At 40.7% G+C, this 18,568-nt stretch overlaps 1 protein-coding gene across 1 annotated transcript in view; it reads right to left on the reverse strand.

Annotated features, from left to right (window-relative positions):
- Positions 1-1,496: 1,496 nt before the first annotated feature.
- col15a1b (collagen, type XV, alpha 1b) overlaps positions 1,497-18,568 on the reverse strand; it is a 56,332-nt gene continuing 39,260 nt past the window's right edge. The window contains exons 23-44 of the mRNA XM_039601688.1: positions 17,277-17,312; positions 16,965-17,048; positions 16,730-16,795; positions 16,504-16,539; positions 16,243-16,305; positions 16,044-16,133; positions 14,441-14,476; positions 14,286-14,339; positions 13,850-13,906; positions 13,010-13,069; positions 12,255-12,299; positions 10,840-10,921; positions 10,593-10,618; positions 10,154-10,252; positions 9,859-10,003; positions 9,698-9,762; positions 9,461-9,592; positions 7,683-7,778; positions 7,477-7,551; positions 7,093-7,290; positions 6,360-6,475; positions 1,497-4,085 (exon numbers count right to left, since the gene is read on the reverse strand). Coding sequence (XP_039457622.1) covers positions 3,863-4,085; positions 6,360-6,475; positions 7,093-7,290; positions 7,477-7,551; positions 7,683-7,778; positions 9,461-9,592; positions 9,698-9,762; positions 9,859-10,003; positions 10,154-10,252; positions 10,593-10,618; positions 10,840-10,921; positions 12,255-12,299; positions 13,010-13,069; positions 13,850-13,906; positions 14,286-14,339; positions 14,441-14,476; positions 16,044-16,133; positions 16,243-16,305; positions 16,504-16,539; positions 16,730-16,795; positions 16,965-17,048; positions 17,277-17,312 — 1,884 coding nt within the window. The 3' untranslated portion in view covers positions 1,497-3,862. The remainder of the gene's footprint in view (positions 4,086-6,359; positions 6,476-7,092; positions 7,291-7,476; positions 7,552-7,682; positions 7,779-9,460; positions 9,593-9,697; positions 9,763-9,858; positions 10,004-10,153; positions 10,253-10,592; positions 10,619-10,839; positions 10,922-12,254; positions 12,300-13,009; positions 13,070-13,849; positions 13,907-14,285; positions 14,340-14,440; positions 14,477-16,043; positions 16,134-16,242; positions 16,306-16,503; positions 16,540-16,729; positions 16,796-16,964; positions 17,049-17,276; positions 17,313-18,568) is intronic.

Here is an 18,568-nt window from a genome sequence, read left to right on the forward strand (position 1 = left end):
GTACAGATACAGATCCACTTAAGTACAGTAACAAAGTATTTGTACTTCGTTACTTCCTACTGCTACTACTAACATTAAGTAATTGTGAAATATTGGGAATTGAGAAACATTTTTATGCCTGTTTTAGGCTGTTAGAGCCCCGACTTCACTTCTGGAGTTGACTGTTGAGGTGAGGAGGGATGAGATGGTGTTTTATTAAAATGTCGGTCAGGTTGTTTCTTTCCTTCATTTGTTCATTTCTTTGGTGAGGGAGACCTCCGATGATAAAACATAGCTATGCTCCCTCATATCTTCTTTCTGAAAGTGCTGGCACAAATGCCTACAAGCTTTTTTCTCCTCCATCTTTGGCAATGTTATGTATGTTAGTAGTTCAATTCTTATAAACTTAAAATTAAAGTTTGTTGGAAAACATTTTACAATTACAGACAGTGAAATGGTAAAATTACACTAATAATATATATTTATGATGATGATATTATTTTTTTTATTATATAATATCAAAAAATAGCTAACTGTACCTTTAAGTGTAACAGGGAAGAAAACAGAGAGAAAAGCCTGTGTTATGTCAAATTAGACCAAAACCTGAGTGGCAACATGTCTTATGAAGTGATTAATCCCGATTTGAAATTTTTGGTGGATATCAATCTGTATGGAGGAGGTTAGGAGAGAGGTACAACTGTGACTGTGTAGAACCATCTATAAAACATGGTGGAACCTATGTTGTGATTTGGATTGGGAATCTTGCTAAGATTGATGGAACTATAAACACTATATAAACTATAAACACTGTCAGATTGTGATCCAACATGACAGTTATCCCAAACACACTGCTGGGTAGAACCCAGAGTTCAAGGTTCTAAAAGAAAACACAACTAAAGTCAGCCAACATCTTCGGTATGTCCCTCAAAACACAGAGAACTGTTTCTGAAATGACAAGAAAGCTTGCCTAAGATCAGGCTGCGCTGCTTGTGTTCACAAGCTCTACTTTTGTGTTATTTCGATGCACATTTGGATGCTTTAGTACATTGCTGCGCCCATTTCCTGTTTTCCTAGCAAAACAGAAAAAAAATTGCACATCCATCTTTTTTCTTGTCTAAACTTCATATAAATGAAAGTTTTACCTATTACCCTGTTAGCTAACAATTTTAGCTAATGTTAGCTAACAATGTTGACTGATAGGGTGATATTAGCTAATATTTTAAAAAATCCTGATTTCTAATTACTGTGACTGTTGCAACATGTTTTAGCCTCTCATTGAGAACTACTTCTGAAACGTGATGCATCTGCAAACTGCTAACTGTGGGGGAAAGAAATTGGTAAAATGTACGATTCCAAATATAAAATGGACTGACAATGCAGCAGTTTACATAAAAAGCTGTTTTTTTGCTGGCTTACCTTTGTTCTTGTTGATTCTTCTGCATAACATTTGAAAATTTTGTTGAACACATGGTGGAGGACATTAAATGAGCCACAACTTTAAAAAAAAGAAGCAAAAAAACACGTGACATTTTATTCAGTGAGCACCAGTCAGTCAGTCAGTACAAACCGTCTGTTTTTTCTCAGAAGCTCAAGTTTTGTTTGAACAGAGACATTAAGGTCAGACAGCAGAAAAACGAGCTACGCCTCAGTGAAAGCACGGTGAGAGGAGGCCTTCAGTCTTTTAGTGTGCTTCATACAAAACCTACAGAGTAAAAAATAAACAACACCTGAACAACACACATACATATATATATTTATATACATACATGTTCCAACCTCATACAACCAAATCTGAATGCGAGCTGACTGTTTTCACGCTAGGTCCTGCTACAGTACATATTAATGTTGATGTCCACTCTAATATTGTCACTTCAAAAGAGATGCGTTAATGGTGAAGTTTTATTAAAAGGACGCAGAACAAAAGAAATCGAATTTGTAGGACTAAGCTTTGAAAAAAATGGCGTAAAAAAAACTGGTGGTTTTACAGCAGTTAGCTGTGCAGTTAGCCTATACTGAAGCCTTCAGTATCACCTGGGATCAGGTGAACTCACAGTCATGTTCAAGAAATCAGTTTGAGATGACCTGTGACCCTATCATCTGAATGTTGAAGCAGAAATCAGAACTCATCAGACAAGGCAACGTTTTTCCAGCCTGCTACTGTGAGCCTGTGTGAACTGTAGCCTCAGATTCCTGTTCTTAGCCAATAGGAGTAGCAGAGGGTGTGGTCTTCTGCTGCTGTAGCCAATCTGCTTTAATGTCGTGTGTTCAGAGATGCTCTTCTACATCCCTTGTTTGTAACAAATAGCTATTTGAGTTACTGGTGTCTACCTATCGTAATTTTCTATAAACCCTAGTTTCTCTAAACCCTGAAAATCCAGTAGATCAGCAGTTTCTGAAATACCAACAACCATGCCACATTCAGACTTAAACCTTTCTTTCTTTTTTCACCTTTCTTCCACATTTTGGTGTTTGTTTTAAACTTCAAGTCCTGTTGACCATGTCTACACGCCTAAAGGCACTGAGTTAATGCCATGAGATTGATAACTAGTTTAACCAGTATATCTAATGAAGTGTCTGTTGAGTGTTTTTCCCCTCCTTGCCAAATCCCCCATTCATCTGTCATTCATCCCCGGATGTAAGAAATTAACACTTGTGCCATTTTCTGGTGACACATCAGTCATTAGTTACTGACTAAAGTCTAAGAGATGTGTGTACAGCTGTTTCCACAGGCTTCACATGTGCTCATGTGTTATCTACTTTTGAATAGTTGATCAATTATATATAAAACATGTCTTGAAAATGTAAAAATGAGTCGTACTGGGAAACTTACGTACCAGTGAACTCAAACACACATTGGTTCATTTTGACTCACTGTCGCATACACTGCCCTGCTGCTGACGCACAGGCTCACTAAAAGCATCAGACGTAGCGCACAATGAAAGCACAATTTCAATATGACTAATATTTGAATTGACAGCCCCTGCTGTTTAAAAAAAAATACTGACACATTTTTTTAATCTCCAAAAAAGTACATATATAATTATGACCTCATTTTAATTTGAAGCCCTTCATTCTCACTAGGTCTCGCAGACAAATTTATGCATGGTTAGTTTTAGTTTTTTTATGGGACTAGTAACAGTAATAGAAATGGCAAAATTCCATCATCAGTAGCAGGAACGCCTGAAGTTTTCCTTGCTACATAACTGTAGCCTGTTTGATGCAGACGGCTAAGAAAAATCTAGACACAGACAGACATGTAAGACCCGCAGGCTTAAATCCGGCTTCGAGTGGGAACTACACATGAAACCAATACAAAGAAAACTTAAAGAGGACCTACTGCTCTTCCTGTTTTGTCTTATTTTTAAGAGTAATTCTATCATATTTTTGTTGTTACAGTGTTACAAGGATGACCAAAGTTTCAAATAATGAGGCCAAAGGTTCAGTCTCTGGGCCTTTTAATGAATTTGAGAGGATATTGTCATATCACAGTTCAGACTGTGAGTGAAAAAGCCCCGCCCACCTGCTACTGAATTCTGAATTTGGTGTTTATGAGTGGCAGCCAATCAGAAGAAACAGGAAGGGACGTGGCTGCACTGAAGTGCTTCCTCAGTATAAGATAAATAAGGATTATTTTGAATTGTGAATAAAGCAAAGTTACTCTAGCACAGTCCAAAAATAAAAATATGGAGCTGGAAATGAGTATGATAAGCCCTCTTTAAATGTGAATGCATGTTAGTGTGGGAGTGTTTCTCGGTATGTTTGCATGTGGGAGCTGAAGTACATCATTATGTGCGTATGTGCCCGCATGTGTTTCCCATTCATGTCTCACATCTTCTACTTAGATCATGCCTGCATGTGTTTATGTGTGTGTGTGTTTGTTTGCTCAGTTCCTTCTTTGATGCATGTTGCCCACATATGTGTTCTCTATACACAGCACTACATAGTGGTTGGAGCAGGAGCGCACGTGCTGCCCTAACAGTCGTCCCGTCTGCAGCAGGGCAGCCTGTCCCGTCACCGCCATGTCCGCTGTCCTCCAGGCCTCGCAGTAGTTAGTGGTCAAGCGGATGCCCGTGGTGCTGGAGCCATGCCAAACCAGCTTCTCTGGCCTGTGGGAAAACGGAGAGAGACTTGGTGTGGATTTTACACGGACTGTCCCTGTGCTATAGCAGTTTAGGTAAAGACGGACGAATGGAAGACAAGGGCATTGAGGTCGACTGCAGCTACTTCTTTGAAGGCAGTTCACAGCAGGAAGAGCCTGTGTGTGTGAAGTTTGCACATTCTTGTGTCTGAGTTCTCCACATGATTTTGCCTGTCCAGCTGGAAGACTGACCAGTATTTTTCTTTACAAGGAAATATTGAACTTAACTTACTGGGCAGCTTTAGTTAATATTTTATTTGTACTTTAAGATGCACTGTTATACAACAGTTCAACTTTTTGCTACTCCTGTCTCCTCATTATCTAAAATTAGACAGGTGCATCATCTCCTGATGCCTTGAGGTAAGAAGCTTCCCATTTCTGTGTTATTAGGACCAAACTGAATCCATGAGTTACTCCTTATGAGCTCATAACTCAACAACTAAAACTATAATTTTGAATATCACTCTTAACTGATTGTTAAAAATGTCAGGCTACTGCAACACATGCCTTTGCTTTTCTGTGCTTCTTAGTTCATCGCATGGCATACACTGGCACAGATTAGCGAGAGTAGGGAAAACAAATTTCTTTCTTTGGTTTATGAATTCATCAAATCTGCTCACTGTGGCCTGAGTTTATTGGTGGAAGAACGCTTGTTAAAGTGTGAAAAATCTCACCACTAGATGTCAGTAGATTCCAGTCAAATGAATTCTTCTTTCTTACCCTTCTCAATTCAAGTGCATAATCCTAGTTATGGTGGCTGCTGTAGGACAAAGTCAGCCAAAAACATAAAAGTTTGACTCTAAAACGGCTGTTTATATTTCTACTACTGTAAATCAGGGATAGAAAACCGATATGTGTATGCAGATAGCAAGGTGGCTCTGGACTAGTCTTTTGCTATCTGGGGAAGGCTCTTGGTCCCCCGTTTACCTCAGCTGTCAATGCCAGTTGAGAAACATCCATGACTATTTAGGCTGGAGGAGGCTATAAAACTTAGTCAAAAGAGTCTGACGCAAGCTCATTTCTGACCAATGACGGGGAAACTGAGGTGAGTTTGCAGCTGTTAGCTGCATTTAGCTGCTGTTAGTCGGCATTAGTGAAACTTTCCTTTACATGGCTCTAACACTGTTGGCCTCTGACACTCTGTGAAAATGTAACCAAACTGTTTATCAGAGGGGAACTGATTTTTAGGACATTCGAGGCTAACATTCTTCATAACATTCATATCTAGGTGTTTAGCTAGTTCTTTGCAGCTGCCTGAAGACGGGAGGGTCAGTTGTCTAAGTAATTCTGAAAATATTAGGTGTAAATAAGCAATTCAAATTTGTCTTTATGAAACCCGAATGCCTATGAGTTCTTTCCTCTTGACTGGCATACTACATATGTGGCTGGTCACTAATCACATACATAAAACACAATCAGGTGGAACGGCAATGTCCATCTTGGCCGTTGTGTTTAAGGAGATGGGGCAACATGGCTGCTTTCACAAACCCACTATGTGTTTTTCGTGACATTATTCATCAATAGTCAAGTCCAACCTAAAGCTTATCTGGCTTTATTACCCTTTCATAACTCTAAATAAGACTATAATTTACAAAACTGAAATCACGCTGTGTTAAAAGCGACTAGAGGCTTGTGACTGAGACTATAAACTCATCAGGACCATTTTGACTAAGCTACCAGAACAACTGCAGTAGACGGCCTTAAAATGATAAACTGCAGCACTCCTACCCTTGGCATGCATACATCTGAGATAAATCCTGTCTGTCAACAGTTTTGATTTCCTAGAAAAATATCTATGTTAGAAAATCTCAGGCCCCTGTAGCACTTTTCAAGAAACAGGAGAATTTATGCAGGCTGACAAAAAAGCTATGTATTACCAGAACTTTATGTGAGTTGAGGAATGGAGCAGGAATTTTGGTATTTCTGATCAATTTGCCAACTGACTGAGAAAAGTCTTTTTTTCACTCTCAAAAAAAAAGACAACAAAAAACTCTCCATCTTCCATCCTGTTCTCATAAATGCTTAAAAAGTTCTCGTAAATGCATTTGCCAGTACCACTGTTCATCTGAGTGAGAGCTGCTGTCCACATGAACATGAAATTTATGGCCTGTCCATCATAAAAAATCTTTCTATTCAGCATTTTAGCCCAACTGGAACTCCTAAAATCATCATTTTGGCAAATGGCATAATTTTTCATTCCTTTGCCACACATGCTTTCCCCTACTTGCCCCCACCCACTTACCAAGCCGAGTCACTCATTATATTGCGTCCATCAAAGGAGTAGATGGGTGTGGACGGATCAAACATGCCTCCATTCCCAGAGAAGATGGACATCCAACTATTGAACAACACTTGACCCTGAGGGCAGGACACGGGGAAAGAACTTGCTTAAGAAAATGCCAACTGTTAAAAATAATGTGTTTTAAATGAGAAAAACAAAACCCCGGAAAATATATCACTTCTACTTTGTGGAACAATCTGTTCTTTGTTTGAAGAAAACCACATAATGCATTCAGGGTTAAGGTTTGATAACCATGCAATTCCTTTGAATTTGGGTCTAATTTCTGATACCTAAAACTACTAAAAATGTAGGTGCAGTGGAACAAGGAAGGAACGGGCATATTAAAGGAATGAAGAAACAATATTTCCCCTTCTTAGATTATCACAACTGTTATTATAGTATTTCCTATAGAGCATACTAACTTCCCCTTCTTACAATGTTATTTCATAGTGTTACTAGGGGTGTGAGCTCCTTTAGGATGCAGGCTGTATTATAGAGTATCTTAAATTTCTCTTCTTACACTACTTAGAAAACAAAAAAATATGTCTCATATCTTTTAAATGTGCCACTCCCTTTTACTCTCTCTATTTTAAGATTCACTGAGAACTTTGAAGTATTATTTGATACTGAAAATAGAAAAGAAACCCAAGTGTTGCATCATGTATTGTGTAGTGCTATGAAAACTTCTGCTCACCCTCAGATTAACCACAGGCATGTCATTGCGGTCAGCCTTTCTGACAATGGTTGCCAGGTCCTGAAGGTGTGATGACAGGAAGGCTCTGTATGTGGAGGTGAGCCCCACGGCGCGTGCCTGTTGGTAACACTGGAAGTCTGCTCCGCGGATGCCACGCATATCTCCTTTGAGCGGGGCATTCAGTGCTACGAGATGAAGCTAGACGAAAGAGAAATGGAGCACAAAGATTAGGAGAAAGTATTCTCATTCATACCTGACGTGCTCTTCATCACAGATGAAATATAAAATCTGAAAGGCCTCCGGTGAGCCAAATCATTTTCACCCTCTGGGTTTGGAATTGAGCTTCATTTGCGATAAGTATGCCTAATATGTGTTTGGACTCACCCCAGAGACTGCATTGAAATGCTGTGGTAGCAGGTTATAACTGTGCTGGTATCCTCTGCTTCCCTCCTGCAGCTCCTGTTCAACAAAAAAGTTGGATAAGTGTGTTTTAAAAAAAAAACAACAACTTTGAATTTAAAAAAATGTTTAAAGTTGTTTTCAAAGTTCTGTTCAGTCAGGTTCCAGTGTGTGTGCATTTGTGTTTGGACCTGGCTGTGTATCCTATGGGCTCTACTCCATTCTCCGGGTCTGCTGAGGGACTGAGATGTGTCTGATGAAGGTTCATAATGGATCAACTCTCCGAGCTGACACAGAACACACACACACACTGCAGTTTACTGTTGATGTCAGTGAGGCACAAACTACCACCAGCATTAATAGGAAACACTGGCAAAATCCAAAGAGAAGAATACAGTAATCTTTGTATTTTATATAGTGTTTGATATAAAATGATGTCCAGTCCAGCATTTTTGCACATAGCACTTCAGTTATTCATTTAAATCAATTATTGCAAAGTCCTTTCAATAAATATTTGAGCAAATAATCGGAACAAATAACAGACAAGTGAAAACACAAGACAAGTTTAAAAAAATAATAAATTAATTGAATAATCAAAACAAAACACATATATGTAATGCACGATCTGATATCGTCGTGTTGGTGTTGTTCCCAGATCATCATACTAACTGTTGTTCCAGGATCAACATTGCAAGTGACCAATCAGAATGTTATGATGTCATACTTTTGCGACTTCGGGAAAAACCGCCGTAAAACAAAAAACTGTACTTAAGCTGCGAGAAACCGCCTCTGTCCGCCAATCAACGGACCCTGACCCTAACCCTGACCCTAACCCTAACCCTTTAATAAACGGTAAGCATAATTGATATTGTCCTTGCAACATTGGAATTTCATAAATGCACGAATGGCTTGGCGCGCAAAAGAATAACGTCACAACAATGTGATTGGTCACTTGCAATGTTGAACCTGGAGCAACATTTTGATGATGATCTGGGAACAACACCAACACGACGATATCAGATCATCCTATATGCAATACTGAACACAGACAATCTGAAGCATCTTGGGCCAAAGTTGATAATTGATGCCCATCATCTCTGGCTGTTGGTAATCCAGAGGAACCATTAGGTACTTTCTGTTCCCATTCTTGGCCTAAAATGCCACCTTCAGGTTTGGAAACTCTAGGCCAGGGGTGTCCAACTCCAGTCCTCGAGAGCTACTGTCCTGCGGCTTTTAGATGCATCCCTACTCCAACACTGCTCAATCAAATGGTGGGATTACCTCTTCAGCATGCAATCAAGTTTGGCAAAGGCCTGATAACAAGCCATTAATTTGATTCAGGTGTGTCGGAACAAGGATGCGTCTAAAAGCTGCAGGACAGTAGCTCTCGAGGACTGGTGTTGGACAACCCTGCTCTATGCTGTACCTCTAAAAGCTGCTGGATCACTTTACATAAAGCTTTGGTCAGTTTGAAGGAGAATATAATGTTGCTGTTTGCACATGTTTGCGACGTGTGGTGAAACTCTACAGTACAAGAGGACAAATCGATTCTTTTGGACAGTGATTTGAAAATAGAAGCTTCACAGGAAGATGCAGCGGACGATGATCTTATAGAGGATATTTTGGTATGGAATGGTACTCATGGCCATTGATCAGTGTTCTTTGATCAGTGGGTTTTGGTCAGTGATTGTTGATCAATGGTCATGGGAATTTGCATAATTATGATTAAGGAACTGACCTCACAGCCCATTGTTCCTTCAGTGGGCTGGTTTCAGTCATTATGCAAATGTACTGTTTATAAGGTTTGGGGAAACCTGCAGTCAGCTGAGACTGAAGAAGTCACTTGGATGAGTGACGAAACGTTTCTCCCACAAAACGCTACGTCCAGATGAACAGATTCAACTTTTGGAGATATAGAGGATATTGTATCCTGAAAGATATTGAATCTTTCTGGTCTTGTCCTACACACCTGGATCTTGTGCCAACCATTGCGTGTTCTGATGTACAGCTCGCCTCCCCTTTCAGACACATATGCCAAGGTACCTTCAGCAGCATGGTGTGCCTCTTGGGTGAGGGCGTGGATTGTCTTATAGCTGGTAACCTGAACACAAACCATCAGAGCATCAGTGATGACACTTTAAAATGTTAGCTAATGATTTGATTCTCCATTTATTCCAAGTATGGTTACACCTCAGCAGTTTCTTACAGAGTTTGCATATCCTGGAGAGCCTGGTGGACCAGGAGGACCGGGAGGGCCGGGGATACTGACAGCTGATGACAACACAATTACTTTAAACTCATAAAATCAATACACATATAGTACAGACTGTGACTTGGTACTTGTTTTAACTTTATAGACACACATACTTGATCCGTATGGAGGGGGTGGTCCTGGGGGCCCAGGAGGGCCAGGCGGACCTCGAGGTCCAGGCCGTCCAAATCCTGGAGGTCCAGGCTGACCAGGAGAACCAGTAGGACCCATTGGACCAACAATGGATTCGCCTTTCGGACCCTAGAGAAACAACATAATAATTCAATTCATTGTAAAAGAGTGGTACAGTTTTGGCCAGAAGATCCGGCTTTTACAAATAATCATTTTAAAATATTTTTTTAAATAACCTCCTGTTCTAGAATAGTAGTTTTACCACATAGCTTAACTTACCACAAGTCCTGACCTCCCTGGGATCCCTGGAGGACCAGGCAGGCCCACATCCCCTTTTTCTCCCTTCTGACCTTTGTATCCCTGATCACCTTTAGTCCCCTGAGAGATCAAAAGAGTACTCAAGATTCACCACTCTGCCTCCGAAAGAGCAACATGGTGCATTTCTAGTGTATTAGCATATATGTTACTTCAATCTTAAATACTTAACAAGTGCCAGTTTGTCAATTTTAATGTTTTTTTGTGCATTAGCTTGGTTTTATAGTTTAAAGTTGTTATATCTGAGAAGTTATACATTTAAACTACGGTACTTTGAAGTTCTGCTAAGGATCAGATTATTTTAATAATTTGTCCTGATACGCAAAACGATAGAATTTAAAGCAGATGTACTTTTTTTTTTTTCATCACGACTGTGTATTATGTGTTGTAAGTGAGTACTCACCACATTTTCATCTGGAAATGTGAGCCCTAAGAAGAAAAATTACACATATCAAATCACACAGAGCAAGCAGCAGAAAATGTGGTGTGAAATGTCAGCTGTGGGCTGACAGACATAACTTCCATATACTTTGGCCTCATGACGCAGTGACCATATTTAAAATGAGCTTCCACCACTGTCACAATATTTGTATGACAGATAATAAAGAAAAGTATCATGTGTTCACTATCATGTCATCTTAAGCTCTCACCAGGTGTTCCTGGCTCCCCAGGTAATCCCTCATCTCCTTTGTCTCCTTTAGGTCCAGCTGAATGTCCCCTTGTCATTGACTCCTATACACAAATACATCATCATTAAGATAAAATTTGTGTTGGGAAGCTGGCCCTTATACACATTTACAGTCGGGTTACACAACAGAACAAACAAGTGAACATCAGAAAGTTAATTTGCAAAGTCAAAAGTCACAATCAGAGACTATGGTAAAAACAATGGATTATTGTAAAAAAGACAAAAAGATCAAAGCTAAAAATTATTGTAAGGATTACATAAACACCTGTTAAATACAAGGGATGCATGCTATAGACTGCAGCACTCATCCTGGGTTAAAATGTAGGATTAAGGTTCAAGCAAGCAACCTGTTATAAAAGGCTGATGAAACAATTATGGTGAATTTAAGCTTTTCATTGAAGGATGACTTTTACCAAAAGTCAATTTGAAGACCTCCCAAAGCCCTCTGACAGAGAGGCCATTTACACAGAGAATGTCCTGTTACTGCACTTCTTTAACTACCTTTAAATTTTTAATTCCAAGTAAGTTTAGCCAAGCAGTCATCATGGTGTTTTCAGCCCACCATGTCTCCACAGAAGAAACTTCTGAGAGAAGGCTAAACCAAACCAAACCAAACCAAACACCCAGCACCATGACAGAAGGTACTGAACAGGTCATGAACCTTGTTTATCTGAGAACATGTAGATCAGAGATGGGTTTATCATTATTTCATTACAATAAGAAAACGGGTTGTTAAAAATGCAAGTGACCACCTATTATAAACCACATTTTGAAAAACAAAAGGGATTCCACACAAACTGTTTTTTTCAATTGATTGAACCAATTCTGATCTACATGTAGTAAAAGGATGTCTATTTCCTTCTTCTTTTCAAAGGTTTACACAGCATCCTCTTCCTGAGATGATGATTAGGCGAAGAAACAGAGAAGGCAAGCAGAATTTAGACCCCACCTCCCCTTTAACATCTGGCATATCAGTATTTGTACTGAGTGGAAAGATTGGATTGAAGTATAAGTGGACTAAGAGGCACTGATGGTACTGAAATACATGAATTGGCCTTTGGGTAATTTGAAGAAAATGTTAGGGTTTTTTTTTTTCCACATTGGCAATCTAGAGATTGTATACAAAATACAAAATAACCATATGTTAAAGCCAGAGGAATTAGGGCCAGTTCCACATTCATGTTGCCTTTTCAAAAACCATTAGGAGAGCAAAGAAGGACAAAATGAAGGGAAGAAAAACACGGACAGGAAATAGGGAATGGGTTGAGGCCCACACCAGAGAGCTGCCATGCTGTGACACCCTCACACCAACAGAACCACCAGATGCTCTGATTTCCAACTGAAATGAACCAATCAGATGGTCAGACTCAGACTTACTCGTCCCATTTTGCAATGCGGTCTGGGGCGCACCGGGAACACTGTCTTTAAGATTCAAAGAAGAGCAGCGGAATCAGACTACAAGTCAATCACCCACCATGTTAAATGAGTCACGATCATAACCTGCACACGAGCATTAGTCATGTTTTTCCATGTTTACCACTTTTTATGTATAAAATTTTATATAGAGAAACTAGTCGGCTGCTTATAAGTTACTGAAATACACATATTGGCAGCATTTAATAAAAATGTCAACACTCATCAACAAGCAGGATAAAACTCGTAACTAGTCATGAAAATTCAGCCAGACATATTTTTAAGGTACTTTAAGGTAGTGAGTTAAAACCAGTGAGTAAATCTTGAATTATGAATTGTGGCAAAATCATGTAAGATTTGGTAGTTCTGGCTTGCAATATTGTCAGTTCTTGCTGGTTATATAAACTGGTATTAAACATAAAAAGACTTAAAAATGGACACCTAATCAGAACTAATGCTTTTGCTGTCCACTGATGTCATCGTGCACTCTCTTCTCTGCTGTCCCTGTCTGCTTTGCACATGTGTGAGATATGAGAACAGTAACACACAGGGACAAAAATGATCAATCATCATTCAGAACCAGGTCCTCGTTGATGTTGCCACTCGCCACCTATTCTCTGGATTATGAGATGTAATTAATAAAGGAAGTGCAACTGCCTTATAAACTGGCCAGTAAATATACAAGTGACTGATGTTTTGCATCTTTGAGTCATACTTACTCCATTCAGACCAATAATTCTTCCTGGAAGTCCAGGTGGGCCGGGAGGACCTGGAGGTCCCTGAGACAGAGAGAATAAAACTATTTGCAACAAATATGATGTCGCTACAAACACACATACAAGAATGGTAATGACTATTCAAAAACATGATTACAAAATTATTACAATGATTACATGTCAAAACGGCCTGCCTATGTCTGTGCTTATGTCTGAGTCTTGGTGTGTGAATGTATATTGAGGATTAATTTAGACAGGCCACGACATTAACTTCGACACATCAGATCAGTTTCATATATGGCATTTATTGAAGCTCTTCCAGCCTGCTGCTTCCTCTTAAAAGGGAGTTTTTTCCTTCCCACTGTCGCCAAAGTGCTTGCTCATAGGGGGTCATATGATTGTTGGGTTTTTCTCTGTATGTATTATTGTAGGGTCTACCTTACAATATAAAGCGCCTTGAGCCTTGTTGTTGTGATTTGGCGCTGTTTAACTAAAATTGAATTGATTTGAATTGAATTCCTCACAGCAGCGGTGAAGCTGCAAGTGACTTAGCAACCCACTTTGACCACAGCTCCTTCTTTTGATCAGTTGATCAATCATTAAAAAAAATAAGCTTTTTCTGACTCAGTCAATGTAATTTCTTGTCACTGATGTTTGGTGCTGAGATGTTCTCTACCCATACAATGATTACACGGGGAAGTTTCAACAGTTGTGCCACACACTATAGTCAGATGTACTAGCTGTAAAATAACTGGCTGAAGAATGATTCACAATATGATGATAAAATGCAACAGTATACTAATGCTCTCTCTCTGCAATCCCTTCTTGCCTTACTTCTCTTACCGGTAGGCCAACAGAATCTCCTCTGTCACCTTTTCTCCCCGGGATACCAGGTCGCCCCTACATAGAGGGAAGAACGGAAAAGCTTCAGTACTTTTGGCTCAAGAAGTTTTCCCAAACACTGAACAGAATCTATTGGACTGTGAGTGCATGCATGATAGGGAGAAAAGTGTTTGAAGGCACAGAAACAAGAGCGTTATGAATGTAGTTCTTATATTTAAAAGTGCCTCAAAAGGAGAAAACCACCAAGCAGCTTGTCATTTCCCATTATGACTAGTTAGGGAAAAAATCAGTATGCTAAAAATATGACACATTGTTCTGCTAATCACTGACAAGATGGTTCTGTGTTTTCCTTGACTTTCATGTGCAAGTTCAGAACACTTTTACCCTATAGATGAGGCGTTCATATCCTAATAACCAAACAAACAAAACTACTCACTGGTCGCCCGGGGAAACCATATTCTCCTTTTTGTCCAGGAGGTCCTATTGGACCCTGAAATAAACAAACACACATTTATATTCAGTGTAATAACATACATAAAGGATGAATGTGTAGCAGGAATTTCCTTACTGTGATGTTCTCATAAAACTCACCGTAAGTCCAGCAGGTCCTGGGAAGCCATGGTCACCCTGTGCACAGTAAAGCAGCAAAATGTGAGAATTACATAGGTGGAAGTAATGACAGTGGTGCATTGCTTTCATAGTTTCAGACTACTTTCTGTAAAATAAAAAAGAGATTATTCTAGGTCATTCTTTTTCATTAAAAAAACCCAATGTGGTCACCATGAAAGGTCCTGAAAAGCACTTAGACCTATTTATACCTTGAGCGAATTTCAGTTTCAACCTTCATGGCACCCTTGTTAACAAAAACTAGGACTTGCATTATTTAGGGACCGAGGTTAGTATTCTTTGTTAACAGTTCAGTTAAGGAAAGTGGAAGGCAGAGAAGGCAGTTGAAGTGGCAGAGTGTCGTGTAAGACAGAAGACACTGGTGGGGGTCTTAGCAACAGGGACCACAGGCTTGGGGTACTTCTGAAGGCCCAGGTCAGCAGGGCACAGGGAAAAGAGAGACACCAGCTACTCCAGGAAGAGGTCCGAGCAGGTGAGGAGGATGAGCGAGTAAGAAGGGCCGTAGGACTCAGGCGGCAGGGGGCGTGGACAAGGTGAGAGAGTACCTTGCAGTGCAAGGTCACCTGGGCAAACATCATGCAGGCAGACTTCCACTCGTGCAGGCAGTATACGACACCCTGCCAAGCCCAGTAAACCTCTTTGTGTGGGGGAAGAGCGAGACATCTGCCTGTCCCCTGTGCTCTGGAAGAGGCACCCTAGAACACCTCCTCAGCAGCTGCCCGAATGCCCGAAGGCTCATTAGCATCATGACCAGGTGCTCAGAGTAGTTGCTGAGCAGATTGCCTCAGCAATCAGCACCAGCAAGCACCATCACGCTCCGAAGAAGGCTAACAACCGGCCTCCTCAACACAGCCTCTGATTGGCAGCTACAGGCTGACCTGGGTAAACAGCTAAAGTTCCTCCAGCACATTGTAAAGACATCCCTTTGGCCAGACATGATCATCACTTCTGAGGCCTCAAAACATCTGATCATGCTGGAACTCACAGTGCCCTGGGAAGAGCGGATCAAGGAGGCCAATGAGAGGAAATGTGCCAAGTACCAGGAACTAGTGCAGGAGTGCAGGGGAAGAGGCTGGGAGACATTCTATGAGCCCATAGAAGTAGGATGCAGGGGCTTTGCAGGACGATCACTCTACAAAGTCCTCGGCCAGCTGGATGTGGCTGAGGCAGTCAAGAAGAGGGCCATCCAGGCTGTAAGTGAAGCCGCAGAGAACGCCACAAGGTGGCTGTGGATTAAGAGGGCTGATCCATGGGTAGCTACTGGTATGCAAGTCGGAGCCTGATCACCCCCCAGCTGGGTCGCCTGGGCACGGGTGTATGATGTTGTGAGACCCGAAACACCTGATGACCCCAGGATACATCACCGAAGATGCGTACCAATGCATCCAGGAGATGTTTCTTGCATAGGAACTACATAAACAGGAATTCAGTTACACTAGTGCAGGGACCAAACATTATTTGGCTCCAGCATTAGATACAGATTATTAAACACATTAAACTCTTTCACCACGAGGTAACTAAATATATAGAAAGTCTTTTAGGGGTAAAAAGGTCACTTGTTGGCTACCTTTGTGCCTTTGGGCCCTTGAGGGCCTCTTGGTGCAGACAGGAGAGATCCATCAGCAGCAATTGTCACCCCTGGTTCTCCTTTCTCTCCCTGTCAAAATAAAATGTATGTTTATGTTCAGCAGAGTGGTTTAAGGTTGTTTCATAGGTATAGAAATGTATATGAACATGCTTTATGAATCTTCATATTCAGTTCTTACCTTAAGCCCTGGGGGGCCCTGGATACCTGTAGGTCCTATGTCTCCCTTTGGTCCCCTGGGGCCCTAGGAAGAGATGAAAGTTGGAAGATTAAGAAAAGGTTGTAATGAAACTGTGTGTTTAAAGATTTCTCAGGTACCTACCCCATTTAGCCAAAAGACAGCAAAAGAAAAAAAATCCAGAATAATCTCATAAATATTTACATCAAGTTTTCCTGAATTTAATCATTTGGGACAAAAAGTGGTGTAGCAAAATGTTCTTACGGGAAATCCAGCTCTGCCAGGCAAGCCTTCAGGACCCTGCAGCATGCAGACACACACACACATGCAGAGAATAGCACACACATAAGCAAAAGCTCACCAAACACACCTGCAGCTGCAGCAAAAATCTCAACATCAGTTCATTTATGACCCCCTTCATCCATACTTCATGACGGAGCGGAACAAAAAAGAACCTAAAACAGACTGTAGTTTACTTGAAGCTACGTACCGTAGGCCCGGGTGGTCCTCTGATCTCTGTGACGTTGAGGATACCCTCTGTAACATTATAGAGCAGCTGCAGACAGAAGATATAATGATCACATTAGGGCACTTTAGCATATGCAGAGATATGCAAAAAGCAGCGTCTCTGCACAGCTACCACTACGATCACACAGTTGTTTGTTGGTCTGCCTCTATCCTAACTCTTCATTCAATTAAATGTCATTTTGTCTGTGTGTGCGTACATCATGTAGATTAATGACAGGTCCAGGAGCCCCAGGAGGCCCAGGTGGTCCTTGGATACTGAGGCCATCAGCTCCTCTTTCACCCTGCAATTCACATAATGCAGAATCATTAGTCCCTTACCAAAAAGAGACATTTAGAAACAAACATGGCATTTGGAAGACATGAGAGGAAACAACAAAACAGAAATATGAAAAGAAAATACAACACATACAACAAATCACATCTAGGATAAAAGAAGCTTGACAATGTGAAACAAATCTGAAGTACTGAGTTAGACCACTCCATAGTCAGAAAAAAACAAAGTTTTTTACCTTGGGTCCTGGACTGCCTTTCTCTCCTTTGGCCCCCTGTTTGTAAAGAGGAAGAAAATGTGTGAATAGTGCAAATTAATTTCAATGCATTCGATTTTATTTATATAAATCACAACAACAGTGACCCTACAATAGTACCCCACCACTCAGACGACACCCTATGAGCAAGCACTTCATGAAAGTGGGAAGGAAACCCCCCCTTTTAACAGGAAGAAACCTCGGTCACCAACCGTGACCGGTTGGGGGTGAGGGTTGTTGGAAAACATAGACACCATGTCCTCCAGGCTAAAGAGGAGAGGGATCGTCTCAGTTATTGTCGCCACACAAAGCTTGCATGTCTGGTACAAGGGTGCATCGGTTGCTATGGAATTGGCAGTTTGTACATTTATTAAGGCATCATCAATGCTGAAATACATAGAGGCTTTAGAGCAACTTCCAAGTCACCTTTCTCAGGGAGGTCCTTGAATATTTCAGCAAAGACAATGCTAAAATCACATACCATACTGCAGCTGTCACAGCAGCTTGGTTTCATAGTAGCAGAGTCTAGATACTGTACTGTCTGCAATCCAGACCTTTCACCGACTGAAAACATTTTGTGTCTCAGAAAAAGAAAAATACAACAAAGAGCAGCTAAAATCCCACATCGGTGATAAACAACAACCTCCACCCAAACGAGCTGCAACTGGTCTCCTCGGACATCACAAGAAAAGGGGATGGCACACAGCTGTAAACATGGCACTGTCCCAGCTTTTTTCAGAAGAGTTGCAGCCATGAAATTGAAAATGAGCTAATATTGTTGCTGAAATGTAACAATTTCTCAGTTTAGCATTTCATATGGATTCACTTTTTATTTACGTTTTACACAGAATCCCAACTTTTTCGCAATTGGGTTTTTACCACGGACAATGGACCTTTCAGACCCTTTATCTAAACTGGTTCAAAACATACTTAGAAAACAGGAAATACTTTGTATCAATAGGTAACTTCACATCTGAGCTGACAAGTATCACATGCGGAGCTCCCCAAGGTTCCATCTTGGGACCCCTTCTGTTCAACATTTACATGCTCCCACTGGCACAGATTATAAAGAACAACAAAATAAACTATCATAGCTATGCAGATGACACACAAATATATATCACAATGTCACCAGGAGACCGAGGCCCTGTACAGGCTCTTGGTAAATGCATTGAGGAAATTAATGACTGGCTGTGCCACAATTTTCTCCAGCTAAACAAAAACAAAACTGAAGTAATAGTCTTTGGAGCCAAAGAAAAACGATTACAGGTCAC

This window comes from Oreochromis aureus, linkage group 18, assembly GCF_013358895.1.
Source record: "Oreochromis aureus strain Israel breed Guangdong linkage group 18, ZZ_aureus, whole genome shotgun sequence".
Lineage (NCBI taxonomy): Eukaryota > Metazoa > Chordata > Actinopteri > Cichliformes > Cichlidae > Oreochromis > Oreochromis aureus.